This window comes from Taudactylus pleione, unplaced genomic scaffold (genome assembly GCF_031769625.1).
Source record: "Taudactylus pleione unplaced genomic scaffold, aTauple2 ptg000290l, whole genome shotgun sequence".
Lineage (NCBI taxonomy): Eukaryota > Metazoa > Chordata > Amphibia > Anura > Myobatrachidae > Taudactylus > Taudactylus pleione.
Window position 1 is genome coordinate 2,735,850 of NW_028284692.1, and position 15,295 is coordinate 2,751,144.

The 15,295-nt window shown below is 42.2% G+C and overlaps 1 protein-coding gene across 1 annotated transcript in view; it reads right to left on the reverse strand.

Moving 5' to 3' along the window:
* Nucleotides 1–13,016, reverse strand: part of MYO15B (myosin XVB) — a 96,300-nt gene extending 83,284 nt beyond the window's left edge. The window contains exons 1-8 of the mRNA XM_088482689.1: nt 12,867–13,016; nt 8,991–9,084; nt 8,111–8,146; nt 3,102–3,159; nt 1,874–2,004; nt 1,552–1,647; nt 1,225–1,460; nt 973–1,142 (exon numbers count right to left, since the gene is read on the reverse strand). Coding sequence (XP_088338815.1) covers nt 973–1,142; nt 1,225–1,460; nt 1,552–1,647; nt 1,874–2,004; nt 3,102–3,159; nt 8,111–8,113 — 694 coding nt within the window. The 5' untranslated portion in view covers nt 8,114–8,146; nt 8,991–9,084; nt 12,867–13,016. The remainder of the gene's footprint in view (nt 1–972; nt 1,143–1,224; nt 1,461–1,551; nt 1,648–1,873; nt 2,005–3,101; nt 3,160–8,110; nt 8,147–8,990; nt 9,085–12,866) is intronic.
* Nucleotides 13,017–15,295: the final 2,279 nt, after the last annotated feature.

Genomic DNA, 15,295 nt, shown 5'->3' on the forward strand with positions numbered 1-15,295 from the left:
GGCAGGTGTACCGATTTAACTGCAAGATATATCAGTTTCGGCTCTGCTACAGGGCCGACCTGATATGTCTGTGAGCAACGTCGTTCACAGACATATCATTTGTACACACGGGCAGTGGCACTTAGCGATTTGCCGTTCGTCAGCTGTACGAATGACATATTGCATAGTGTGTACCCAGCTTGTGGTATTTGTCCTATTGAGTTTCATAGTGTCACAGACACCGCTCTCATAGATCACTCACATTCATGGGAACCTGGGAATTACAGTGTCATAGACACTATCTCTAGGGTATTTTTTAAATACATTTTAGAAGCATCCCTATCAGCGTCGGAGAGTACTTTTCCTTTTACAGGCTACCCCCAGGTTCCAGTTGGGAGAACAATTCTCTTTAGGCCACAAATTCGAATACACCTTTGTCATACTACCAAACCCATTTCTAATTGTCTAATTAATTAAATACACATTAGATTAATTTTCTCATTCCCTGAAATAGTACATCATTACAGTTCGACAACAGGCACAGCCCAGAGTATCACATGCAAGCCGCACACATCAGAGGGGAGATTAAGGTAAGACAAACAGGAGAAGGAGAAGGAACAGACAGACACTCAGACATTTAGATTTTGTGTGTGCAGTAAAATGACATGTAAAGGTTTACATTTTAAAATTCAGTTTTAAAATGATGAATTTGTGATTAAAGTAAAATATAAAATATTTGTAGACAAGCTACAACTAATTAATGCAGTGAAACAAATAAGGTATACAAAAGCTAGTAACCCTATGCACAAGTGGAAAGGGTTATTAGGAAAAGTGAGGCTAGTAGAGGAAAATGTTGTAAGTAGTGTATATGCAAAGAGAATATTTAATGCAAGGGACATCCAGATGGAACTGATAGAAGGATCCTAATGAGTAGCAATGAGCAGCTGGTACACGATGTGACCAGGGTGTATGTAGGGGAACTTCCCACCTTACCATTGTAGGTAAAGAAATCCATCACCATCGTCCCTCTTCTCTCATTGGCTGTCCACTCGAGCAGAGTCAGGGCATGTGAGCGGAATTCATCAAAATTGTTTTGCTTGGCTCGAAGCATCTTGCTTTGGCATATAGCCTTGTATCCTTCAGAGGCTTGATCTGAGACATATCTGAACAAGAATGAGATAAAGAGGTACCTTACAAAATAGATCTAGGTAAAATTACTGACTATTAATAAATGTAATTACTTACTTGAGCAGAGGCATCTCTAAAGTAAGTGAGGGGATGAGGCAGCTGAGTAGGGCTGAAAGGAGTAGCCATGCCCGATGGTTTTGCTCCTCATTGTTGTTCTGCACGGTCAGACTTGCCGCTTGACACAGGACCTCATCTCTAAGTGATGGCTGGCGCAAGCAGCGTTCCACAATGTAATTACCAATAATCCTCTGCTGCCAGGGGGGCATTGTTGTGTTCCCCACAAATCGCAAAGCCTAGGTTGAGTACAGGAGAGTCTCAGTGGCTAGTACTGTTTAACCAATGTGATGTGACACAAAGCATAGTAGTTAATTTTTTCTCTCTCACCAGTTTGTACAGTTGCAGTGCAACTCCATGATCGTTCTGAGATACCCGAGTTAGTGGATCATGTAGGGGCTGTCCCAAAGGTGGCAGAACAGCATTCTGGGAGACCACAAAAATTGAAGACATGGAGCTTTAAGAATGATTACTGTACTGGAAATAGAGATTTCTGTATACAGTATGTGAATACTTCAACATGGTCAACCTATCGTATATGCTAGACAATAGTTACTATGTAGCTATAGGCAAATAACTGTTTGATGACATGAATATGCAAATTATACATTAGACATGATTGATGAAGAAAAGGGACACAAAAGGCACATACCTTAAAATACGAACGAATGAAGATGGAGAATGGATAGTTGTTTATGTCAGGAGCAAGAGACAACATGCACTGAGCCTTTACTTGTGGTGGGGGCACCTCTGTGATATGCGTACCTGCAGCATGAGTCCTTGCTATAAGGTAAGAGCATATAGAAATGTATTACTATTTACAATTCCTGATCTATACAAAGAACCACTAACACAAAGATTGTGAAATATACTATTACTGTACAATTTTTTTTATCAGTAAAACTTCAGTTTAATCTCTTAGTTTACAAATACAGATCTTAGGTAATTTCTATTTAAAACAAGATACTTGGGGTATGAAGTACCTGATTTTAAATAACCACTTAAGGAGGGCCTATATAGGGCTAGCTAATGCTTTTACCAGGCTGACTAGTCCAATTTTGTCTAAATACAATGCGATTGTTTGGAATGTGGTTTGGGATATCTCCATCAGGTTAACACTACAGTAGTACAACTCTTCCATAGTTGCTCACTTTCAATGTAGTATTAATTTAGAAAAAGACAAAGGAACAAAGGCCCTCATTCAGAGCCGTTCGCTATTTGCGGTCGTTCGTTCAAAAACAAGGGGTGGCTATTCAAATGATCCGTTCGCAAATTGCAGTCTGTTCACACCTCTAAGTCTGAACGAACGAGCAAAACATACGCTCGTTTATTTGATAAAAACGCCCCCTGGCCGCTCGCACCATACGTCATGTCCGCTATTTATTTGATTAATCGAGTACATCGTACAGCGTATGAACTGCTCGCTATACTTGTGGTTGGTTTTTTCAACCGCTATTTTGCGAGCAGTTCTGAGTTTAAAAAAACCAAGTGACGTGGTCAATGACGCTGCTGGATTAATTATGCACACCCTTAAAACGCCCGTTTTGACCTTTAAGCATGCCTGCGTTCGAATTCCACTCTCCCGTTTTCAAGCACCTTCCCCTGTTACCACCCACATACGCCTCATTCTGTCACTCAAAATAGCAGGCACTCGCTATATAGCGTACAAACGATTTTCGGCCGCACTGACTGGTTCGCGCATGCGTACTAAAAACCGTACGCATGCGCAGATGTGCGAACATCGCTCGGAACGAGCGTACTGCCGCTAACGAGCGGCTCTGAATGAGGGCCAAAGTTCTATTGAGATACATAACTACTTCACTTCATTTAAAACATACCCTAACTACATTATAATTTTCCACAGTATATGTAGAGCTCACCTTGCGCAGAATTCAAAACAGAAGCTAGCTCAGCTGGCACATCCAGGGCTGACAGATCCTATGCAAGAAAATGAACACAGTAATATAAACAGTAGCAGTGATGTCCAAGTATAAACATGAAGAATTTATATATAGATGTCACAACACAGGGCCGAAAATAGGATTTTTGTCACCCGGGGCAAGACAGTAATTTGGCTCCCGCCCCTGGTAATTCCCCCATAGTAATGCCCCCTTCAGCAGTGCCCCTATAGTAATGCCCCCTTCAGCAGTGCCCCTATAGTAATGCCCCCTTCAGCAGTGCACCTATAGTAATGCCCCCTGAGGTAATGCCCCTGTAGTAGTACCCATATAGTAGTGCACATATAGTATTGCCCCTGTAGTAGTGTCCATATAGTAATGCCCCTGTAGTAGTGCCCATATGGTAATGCCCCCATAGTAATGCCCCTGTAGTACCACTTACACAAAAAAAAACAACAATACTTACCTTAAACCCCGCTCTTACATCCGCCGCCATCTGGTCCGCCCGGCTGCTCCTCGGAACTAATGGGAGAGACGTCAAAACATCTCTCCCATAGTGCCGTGGGAAGAGCCGGAAGCTGGAGTTCAGGAGAGAACTCTAGCCTAAAGCTACCACGGCGCTGCAGGGAAGGAGCCGGGCGCCCACTGGTAACAAAATCTCAGCGGGTGTCCGGTTTGAAGCCCCCCTGCGGTGCCAGGCTGGAGTACACTGGTGGCGGGTGCAACGGCGCACCCGGTGCTTGTGCACCTCCAGCCCCCCTAGTTGCGGCCCTGCCTGCACATCCATATGCTCAATGGCCAAAATTATTGTTTTCAGTAACCTTCATTAACATGTATGAGGTGTGGCTATTAAGTAATGAGACTGATGCTATAATTTAGGTTTAATTATATTAAGTACATTTTAACTCCATTCCCCTTTTATGTACTCCCATTCTGCATCTACATACTGCTGCATTCTTATTTTCCATTGGTCAAAGCATCTGTCAGCTGTCTCAACAGAGAGATCTGTGTGAGATCTGTGCGTTGTCCTGATGGAGGATGAAACCATTTTTCCACAACTCCGGCCTTTTTCTTCTGGTTCTTTCACGCAAAGTTACAAGAACATTTTTTTAGTAATGTTGAATCATCATTCGGATGCTGAGTTGATGGTCAATACGAACAATTTTCGAAATTTTTTCCAAATTTCCATTTGTTTTCGATGTGCAAGGCCTTCCAGGACACGTTCATCATCTTAGACATCCTCATGACCGTCGCTAAATCCTTTGTGCCACTCAAACACACGTGCACGTGACATACAATCTGCCCTGTAAGCCTCGGTTAGCATATGGAGAGATTCGGTGGGCGTTTTGTTCAATTTAACAAAAAATTTTAAGTCAACACATTGCTCTACTTTTGAACTAAGCATTTTTACGGCGCACAGGAAAAACACAACTTCTTCAAATGCTGTGTGACCGCAAACTATCTGTGCGCATATTTGCATAAAACCATATAAGCCGTTCAATCTTTATTTAGAGCAACTGAGACCATGAGAGCAATGTCTAAGTGGCTGCTATGATTTAGTGCAAATATACAGCTAAATGTAATGTTCTTAATATCCCTCACGGACAGGTTATTGCTCTATACAAGAATAGTTATGCCTCCCTATATTAGCATTCCCGCTAGGCTGTTTTAGCAGGGCGCGGCGCCCTGCCCTCCTTCTGGAGGGCAAAAAGCACCCTGCCCTCCTTCTGGAGGGCAAAAAGCACCCTGCCCTCACAGCCTGCGGGTGACGTCTTCACCCTCGGGTTGCAGTGTCCCACGGGTGGAGAAATGTGCGGTGACCCAGTCACCGGCGGAGAATAGACGCCGGGCGCGTGCGTCCGGCTTCTATTCCCCCTGTCTGCAGCGCTTGAGGGCTGCCCAGCGTGTCCGTAAGTGCCGGGCACGCCCCCAAGAGTGACGAAAAGGGGATGCATCTTATAGACACGCCCCCTTTTCAATGGCCATGCCCCTTTTTGGGCACGCGCACAAAGGTGCCCTCTCTAGCTCCAGCGCCCTGCCTGCCACCGGAGCTAGAGTGAACACTACTATATTACATATTACTACAAGCCAAAGCAATCATTACCATCCCAGTCATGTTGGCAGGGCCCGACTGAAGTCTCAATATGAAATAACGTACTGATTAGAGGGAAGGAAAGTGGAACAGAAATTAAGACAATCAAATTTCATGGCAGATTAGGCAGGGGTACAAAGTACAGTAGCATATATTGCAAATAAAACTATGAATATGAAAATTATGTCAATCCATTCTGCTCTATGGTGTGGTTGGGATATAATAAGGAAGTCCAGGCGAAACAGAAATGATAGGGGGACTCGGGTGGAACAGAAAGATAGGTAGGTGAATTCTAGGTGGGACAGAAAAGATAGGGGGCTCCCAGGTGTAACGGAAAGGATAGTGGGTTCCCAGGTGGAACAGAAAGGATAGGGGGATCCCTGGTAGAACAGAAAGGATAAGAGGGATCCCAGGTGGAACAGAAAGGATAGGGGGATCCCTGGTATAACAGAAAGGATAGAGGGATCCCAGGTGGAACAGAAAGGATAGGGGGATCCCTGGTAGAACAGAAAGGATAGGGGGATCCCTGGTAGAACAGAAAGGATAAGAGGGATTTCAGGTGGAACAGAAAGGATAGGGGGATCCCTGGTAGAACAGAAAGGATAGAGGGATCCCAGGTGGAACAGAAAGGATAGGGGGATCCCTGGTAGAACAGAAAGGATAGGGGGATCCCTGGTAGAACAGAAAGGATATTGGGAACCCGGCTGGAAAAGAAAGTATAAGAGGACTCAGGTGAAACAAAAATTATGATAGGTGGATTCTGGATGAAATAAAAATGATAAAGGGGACTCGGATGGAACAGAATGATAGGTGGGTTCCAGGTGAAATAGCAATGATAGGGGACTCAGGGCCTAATTCAGACCAGCTTGCGAGCGCTGAGCGCTCGCAGGCGGGTCCTTGTTGGCCCAGTGCGCACGACGGACGCGCCTCCGTTATGCGCATGACCCGGATAGTGACGGCCAAGCCGTCCCTATGGGTCTCGTACCAAAGGGGGCGTGCTGTCGATGGTGAGTGACAGCACGCCCCCTTTGGTGGGTGTGCCGGGGGCGTGGCTGCCCAGACGGAGGCGTTCCTATGGGAATGCCTACCGTCTGGGGCCGGCCCCACTGACATCACAAGTGATGTCAGTGGGAGTGCCTTCAGCTCTGATAGAGCCGAAAGCACACCAGGGCTTGCGGCAACGAGACCGTACCACAAGGGTCTCGTCGCAAGCCCGATGGTCTTGACCATCGCGACCATCTTTTTGGCCGCTCGCTATAGCTGTGGGTGGTCACCCACAGCTATGCGAGCGGCCAGGAGGCCGCTCTAAAAAAAAAGAGAAGGAGGGCACTGATTCAGAGCGAGCACTCTGAAAGAGCGTCCGGCTCTGAATCAGGCCCTCAGGTGGAAGAGAAATGATAGTGGGATGATGGGATCCCTGGAGGGACAAACATAAATAAGGATTTTGCATGGTACATTGTATGGCAAATTATGCCAAAAAAACAGGGCAAAATTGTGTGTCCAAATGTGGAATGAGATGAATAATTTGTGAAACAGTTTTTACAATCTCTAACAATAAATATACAAGGCAAAATGATGGCACTTTCTGAAAGGAAAATTAAAAAAAGTTTGTAGCGTAGTACATTTTTTTCTTTATTATCTAATGTGTGTTATCAGTTAAAAATAATATAAATAATTTGCCCATTAATCTATATAGTAAATACTATTGCATACCAGTGAAAGTGCAAAATTCTGTAGATGCAATTTATGGAAATGTTGGTAATATATGTCACTTTCTCATACTCTTACAGTACATACAGATGGGATCTTATTAAGTGCAAGGTGTAGCAAAACAACAATATAATCAACAGATAAAATATCCCTGTTATCTTGTGCCTGTGAACCAGTGGAAAAACTGGATATCATGAAATGTGACATATACCCCCACATTAATCTTACATGTACGTATTTGTGGCAGCCATAAAAGTGGGATTGGTCAATAAGTATCATAGGTTTCATGTTAGTTTGTACTTGTGACAAAGCTAAATAACTTCCCACATCATCACACACCCACATCATTCTTACATTGTACTCTCCTTTTAAAGCAACCATTACTTTATTATATGGCCGGACTCATGGGTGTAACTAGAAATTTCTGAGCTACATAGCAAAATGTTAAAAAGGTTTCAGTGTAGTGCCCCTAAGTCAATAAACAGATGTACACATAGGGCTTTGACTGCGAGGCACCTGAATCACCACCAATCTCACCCCAGCTCCTAGTGCTGTAGCAGCTGCACCTCCTGCTACTATGGTAGTTTTTTCTTTGACCATGTGATGCAGACAAAAATACAGTATAAAATCAATACATATAAAACTGATGAAAGCAAAAGAATCATCAGCTCTACTCGTACAATGTCCAACCCCACAAAATATCTGTCTCAATACCAAACACAGATGAAGGGAGTGATGGAGAGAGCCTATGAAGGTGTACAGTATACAGAGAAGACTGACCTAGAAGGAATGGAGCCAATAACTCCTGAAAGATTCAGTTTAACACTTTCAGTCATTTTTAAAAGGTTTGAAATATTAAAGCTCCCACCCAAGATGAAAGTTTCCATCCCTCCCCTTTAGAATGTAAGCTCTTACGAGCAGGGCCCTCTACCCTCTTGTGCTTCTCCTTTCTTTACTTTAATCTACTTCTTACTCCCCACCAGGGCACCTAACACTCGGTTGCTTTGCTCTGTTCCTTATCTGGGTGTTATGGTCGCTAATGTAGCAATGTATATTATCCTTGTCATCATCCTGAATTGTATTGTACTGTAAGTCACTGGTCACCTATTTATTTATGCACTTTGTAAGGTGCTGCGGAAAACTTGTGGCGCCATATAAATAAATGATAATACTAATTTGTCATACTTACCATGCTGGGAAGGGGCTCCTCACCTGTGGCTTTCAGCTATAGATGATAAAAAACAAAACCTTTAGTTACACTGAATAAAACACAAAGAGAGGCTGAGACACACACACACACACACACACACACACACACACACACACACACACACACACACACACACACACACACACACAGAAAAGCAGACAGATTGATACAGAGATAGAAACTAATTTATATGATATAATTATATACTTCACATAAAACATTTAGTGAATAGACAGAATTACGAACATGTACAGGAGATACACACACACCCACACAAATTGGGGTACAGTCTTCCATGTACAAATAAATACTATACTTATAAGACTATATAAATAATACTTGTAAACAATCCTCAGTGGCTCATCAACACTTATGTTACCAGACACACGTCAGCCTTCAGTCTCCCAGCACACTGATGGCGGAGTCTTCCTATTCATTTCCATACCCCCAGTATTACAGCAAGGGAGCCCCTCCGAAAGAGTTATCATGTAGTGCTTGTAGCTGTGTGACAGTAAAATGACAGAGACACACCCAGAGAGTAAGGAAGGACAAAGTCCAAAAAGGGAAGAAAAAAAAAAACCAAGAGAGAGAGCGTATACAGGGAGATCCAGGAAATCTGCAATTGCTTCAAGGGTGTCTCATTGTAATGTAACATATGGACTTTGACATTCCATGAATCCCAAGGCAAGGAGCAAGAAAATAAAGGCGGAGAGATAGAGAGGATGCAGTGAGAAAATATACTGCCATTATATTGGGTGGAGAGGGCTATTTATCTGTATGAGATTGTAACTGTATTATGACGACAAGAGATTTGGCACATAGAGATACAGTATAAGATGTTACATACCACTTGGCTCACCTGACAGATCCGCCTGTGTATGGAAGGAATTCTGGAGATCAAGAGCACTGCCCCAAATTGCACCCTGGTGTGTTTCAGTCTCCTGTAGCGTCTCCTGAATTTGTGGCATCCATACAAAACATGCTGATCAGCTCAATGCCATAGATTTGTCTCTTTGCTTACTTAAATGTGGAGAGTCTGGGGTTTAAGAGGGGGTATTTATCAAAGCTGGGAGATAGATAAATTGTGAGAGATAAAGTACTAACCAATCAGCTTCCAATTACATTTTCCAGGCTGTCTTTAAAAAAATGATCGTTAGCTGATTGGTTGGTAATTTATTTTTTACAATTTTATCTCTCTCTCAGCTTTGATAAATACCCACTTAAATGACCTACATAGCTCCATACCATATAACCAAGCTAAGAATATACATTTGCTAGCATAGATATCCTTACGTTAGTTAATAGACTTTGACTTTGGAGTTGGCCGGCTAGACAAATATATTGTAATATTTTTGAACAAACATTCCCTGAGTTTAGCTGAAATACAATTTGGAGTGTATTAGGTGAGTGCAGATCATGTATGATTTTATTTCATTTAAATGGTGTGGTCACTTGCTCAGATGCCACATATAGTTGTATGCTGTGGATTATAGCCAATTGTTTATAATAAAATGGTGTGGTCACATTGCTCAGACGCCACATATAGTTGTATGCTGTGGATTATAGCCAATTGTTTATAATAAAATCAATGTTGTGGTCACATTTTCTATCGCACCCCATTTTCCCATATGTGTAAACCAGTTTATGTCAGCTATTCCACAGGTGTACATTAATTAATATGCTTGGGAGAGCTTCTGCTTCTTTAAGCCTATGATTTAGCAACCCCTAAACCCATGAAAAAAAGCATAGTTTGTGTATAAAATATGTGTGATACCTGATGGCAGAGGATGCAGAGCAATTTTCATCTTTTTGGGAGTCCGTGTAGCGACTGGCCAGATGTGAGACTGACAGAGTTGGCTAGCACAACAAGTTATTGCAATAGTTTGGAACAAACAATAGTTTATATGAAATACAGTTTGAAGTATAATGCGGAGAGTACAGAGCATGTATGATAGATATATATATATATATATATACATACATACATACATACATACATACATACACATTATTGGCAGCCACGGAGAAAACCGGCACTCAATGGTCCAAATATAACATTAAAGCTGCCCTGGTGCCTTCCCAATACAGGCAATACACAAACAGAAGTCGATCTGAGGAAGGACATAGGCGGCACTCTGGGACTTTAAAAAATTTTGTTGACAAAAGGTACCTTGACAAAAGAGCCTTGTGAGCTCTGAAACGTTGGTGGAATATATAAACAACATTTCTTTAAGTCCCGGAGTGCGGCCTATGTCCTTCCTAGGATCGACCTCAGGGCCTGATTCAGAGCCGCTCGTAAGCGGCCGCTCGTTCGCTCCGAGCGATGTTCGCACATCTGCGCATGCGTATGGGTCGTAATGCGCATGCGCCAACCAGTCATTGCGGTCGGAAATTGAGCGCTTGCAAAATAGCGAGTGCCTGCTAATTTGAGTGACAGGATGAGGCGTTTGTGGGTGGTAACAGGGGAAGGTGCTTGAAAACGGGGAGTGGAGATCCGAACGCAGGCGTGCCAAACGGTCAAAACAGGCGTTTTAAGGGTGTGCATGATTAACAAAGCAGCGTCATCGGCCATGTCACTTGGTTGTCTCTTAGTCTGAACTGTTTGCATGATTGCGGTAGGAAAATCCTACCACAAGCACTGCGAGCAGTTCAGACGCCTTTCGATGTACTCGATTAATCTAATAAATAGCGGAGATGACGTAGGATGCGAGCGGCCAGGGGGCGTCTTTACAAAATAGCGAGCGCATGTTTCGTTCGCTCGCTCACACATAGAGGCGTCAACAGACCGCAAAGAGCGAGCGCTCAATTTAAATAGCCGGCCCCTTTTTCTGAACGAACGAGTGCAAATAGCGTCCGGCTCTGAATCAGGCCCTCAGTTTGTATACTGTATATATATATATATATATATATATATATATATATATAAACATGTGGAAGGTCACTCTTGTATAAAGTCTTGAATGCCGCGGTGCCTTCCTAATAGGGATAATATACGATGCAACACCTCCCATACAAGAGGCAGGCAGCACTCCTACAGACTTTTCAAATAAGCCAACAAGTGTTTGAGCCGACGTTTCAAGGTCCCAACGGCCTTTTAATCAGAATGTGAATTCACACCCTGATGAAAAGGCTGTAGTGGCCATACTTGCCTACGTTTGAAAAAGCATTTCAGGGAGATTGTGAAAGCAACATCTATGAGCGTGGCAGTAAAGTGAACTGTACGGCAACATCCGAGGCGTGCCATGGACTGACTTGCATCTAAATGTAAATGAGCCTCAAAGCAGTTTGTAAGATCTACTTGTTGATGAAAACACAGTGATGCTTCTTAGAAAATGCATGTAGCCATAGGGATCATTGTGCCTTATAACCAATATAGGGAAACTATACTAATTATCCCATTTAAATGTATATAGCTCTGTATATATATATATATATATATATATATATATAAAACAGCTTCACAATGGATGTAGGGTGCAATCAGGGAGATTGCTAGACTCTTCAGGGACATTGCTACTGTTTCAGGGAGAGTTGGCAAGTATGGTAGGGGCTTTGTAACGTCTGCTTAATAAACACTTGTTAGCTGATTTGAAAAGTCAGGAGGAGTGCAGTCTGCTTCTTGTATGGGAGTTGTTCCATCGTATATATTATATATCTCCTCTAATGAAACTGACATGTCATAGGGTGGAGAAACGCATCAGCTGACCCTTGGAACACAGGTGGAACGCAAACCGGAAGCTCCGAAACCGGAAGTAACACACCGCATAGTTACTAGCGTCCCCTGATTGACTGCACCATCTTGAGTGGTCAGGAGTGCCGTGGATTAGGACCTAAGCATCTCCGGACCACATGGTGTATACAGTGGGACTACATTACACAACACAGCAACTGCAATACATTGCACAACCAAGGTATTTAAGCATCCTCCCCTATTGAGGGTAGAGGTAAGAACCATTTTCATATGGGTTCTATTGAACCGTAAAAGGAAGTGGCTGGATTGGAATGCATCTTATTTGAGACATATCAGTTTCTGCAGTGACTGAACTTTTTACTTGCTTCTGCAACTAATCTCTCCATCTGCTTTAACATTGGCTGTGATTGAATACTAACATTCTATGCTTTGCTGCTAAACATCTGCTACTTAGACCAGTTTAGGATATATATGAGGTGATCCTTAGAGTTCCTACTATCATATGGGTAACCCAAAAATAACCAAAGGTAACTCCACGGGTTGTGGAGATTAAGGCAGTATTATTGTGAATAAACAAGTCAGAGGGGGTCGCCCCTGCCCCAATGCTTCTAAACAAGTACCCGTTGCTCATTTTATGCCCCATCGTGTTGGCTTACTTAACAAAAAGCTGTAATTAAGGAGAAGCCTATTCTGTGACAGGGTCGGAGTCACTGGTTAGTCTGGTTAAATGGGAGCATGGGTTATGCATCATACCAATGTGGAGCTTTTCTAAGAGGGAGAGACCGCCACCTACTGTACATGAGTGTCAGAGAGTCCCTCTTTTTAGGCCAGGAAACGGGACAGACCCAATTGTTCAGCAGGCAACTTTGGGAACTTGGTTGACTATATGACCTGGATGCAGGGCCCCTGAACCTCTGGACCTCATACTAATGGCATCCCCTGCACCCACTATAGCTACGACCATAGAACACAGTTATTAATTTAAGATATAGCCACTCACAATGCTTAGGATAGCATCAGCTATAAACAGCTGATGGTACCCACCTGGCCTGGTGTCCTCTTACATGCGCTTGAACAACAGTGATCTTGCGACGGTATGCCTGGAAATTTTTACGATTTAGGAACCCTCTAAGATTTTTCTGTAGAGTGAGAGCTGCCAGACCCTGAACCTCCTCCCACTTTCTCTGCAGTATCTCTCTTCCACGCTCCTTTAGGAAGACCTGCATAAGATACACAACAATAGACTGTAATAAAATCAGCAAATATACACTGTATATAAGCAGTACTATTATTATACTATTATACTATGATAGAATAATATAATAATAGCAGTACTATTATGCTATGATAGTATAATAATATAATAATAGCAGTACTATTATTATATTATTATACTATGATTCTTTCAATTCCTCCTTACTATAAACCTAGTAGTGCAGAATAATTCTGTAATACCTGAATGGTGATAAAATATTAAGAGAACACACTAATATCAATGTACTTCGTTTTGCTTTTCATATCCATATTATAAGAAGTACAATATCTATATATATAAATATATATATATATATATATTGTATTTCTCATAATATGGATTTGAAAAGCAAAACAAAGTACATATATGTATATTTTCTTACTCTTAATGCCTATATAACTTAGTCATATAAAGGAAAAAAACATACAAAATGCTTTTATTACTATTTTTTTCCACTTAAAATTAATAAATCTCTTTTAAGTAACTCAAAATGAAAACATCTGTGTTTTCGTCTTCTATTTTTCCAATTGGACTATATTGGATTGGGGGGTACAAATATGTATGAAGTAATGGAATTGCTTTTTCGATTTTGATTTATGGTGGAAATATTTTTTTTTGTATAAAAATGGGTGCAATATTTAAAAAAGTTAAATATATAGGGGCAGTTATATATAATTGTAAGGGGCACATTCATTTAATAGGGGACCCTTATTTTTGTATCATATTTTAATTATGGGAGTAATATGTTTTATTTCCATTTAAGGTAATTGTTATTTATTATTATTGTTATTATTATTATTGTTGTTCTTATTATTATGCACAATATTATTGTAACATGGGGAGGTTATTTGCTGGGAGGGAACATAATGTGTAAGGGGTACTACTATTGTGTGGAGTAATGTGTTATATGGGGCACTACTACTATGTGGCATTATCTATAAAGGTCCATACTGTGTGGTATAATGTGTAAGGGGCATTACTGTGTAGCATTATGTAAAAGGGGCACTACTACTGCGTGGCATAATGTGTATGAGGGGTACTATTGTGTGGCATAACCTAAAAGGGCTCTGTGTGGCATAACATGAATGGGCAAATGTATGTGGGGTTTTTTTTACCTCGCGGGCGGGTAAGTGGGCTTTTAAGGTCTTGCTATGTGGCCCACAAAGTTATAGTTAAGCCCTTACATGCAAACACAGAGGCTCTGGATTTAATGTGAATTTGCATAAAGGTGCCTACACACTTGTCGATGTGCTCACGATCCGACATCGTACACGATTTCCCTTGAACTCTCCCCCGGCAGCTCCCCAGCAGTCCTGCACATGATTTGGTGTAAAAAGTGCCCAATGTGACAAACGATCTATCATGCATCATTAACTTTTTCCAGTGCATCCTGTCCCATATTGGCAAATCTGCCCTTCAGCACGGTAGATCTGAAGATGCGATATACGACCTGCGGAAACGCACATCAGCATCGTGAGTGGACACTCACGATTAGGGCATATTTTACACGATTTGTTGCTGCGATGCGTCGGAATCGGGCAAATTGTGTAAAATATCACTAATGGTGGGTACACACTGGGCGATATTACTGAGCGACTGCACGATTACGACTACGTAATCGTGCAGTCGCTCAGTAATCGTGCACAAATCGTGCACTTTTATGTCGGAAACGACCAGCGATGCACACTCCCGCTGGTCGTTTCCGACATTGTCCACCGCCTGAACATGCAGCACAATCTGCCGATAACGACAGATTGGCATGTTCAGGAATGATGGACAGTGCCTGCACTGAACGACTGATCGTTCAGTGCAGACACTACAGGGGATCAGGAACGACGGTACGATTACGATGTCGTAATCGTGCTGTCTTTCCTGATTGCCTAGTGTGTACGTACCTTAAGTGTGTAGGCAACTTAAGTCATCAAGTATGCTGAGGTTAAAATTATACTTTAGTAGCTTTTTAACATGTTTTTGGCAGACTGACAATTTCCACTGGAGCCAGTCCTAGAACCTGTGTAATTTAAGAGTGTCCCCGGTTTTCGCGATTGTGTGACAGTGTGTGGCCCTGACAAAGTTTAAACGTAGGCAAAACCTAATCCTGGTCAAACTACACTACCCTGCCAAATATGGTGGAGCTAGGTCCAAAACTCTGACCATGCATAAAGGACAAAAAGACGGACACGATTTCTGGCTTATTATATAGATATTTTCTCATATA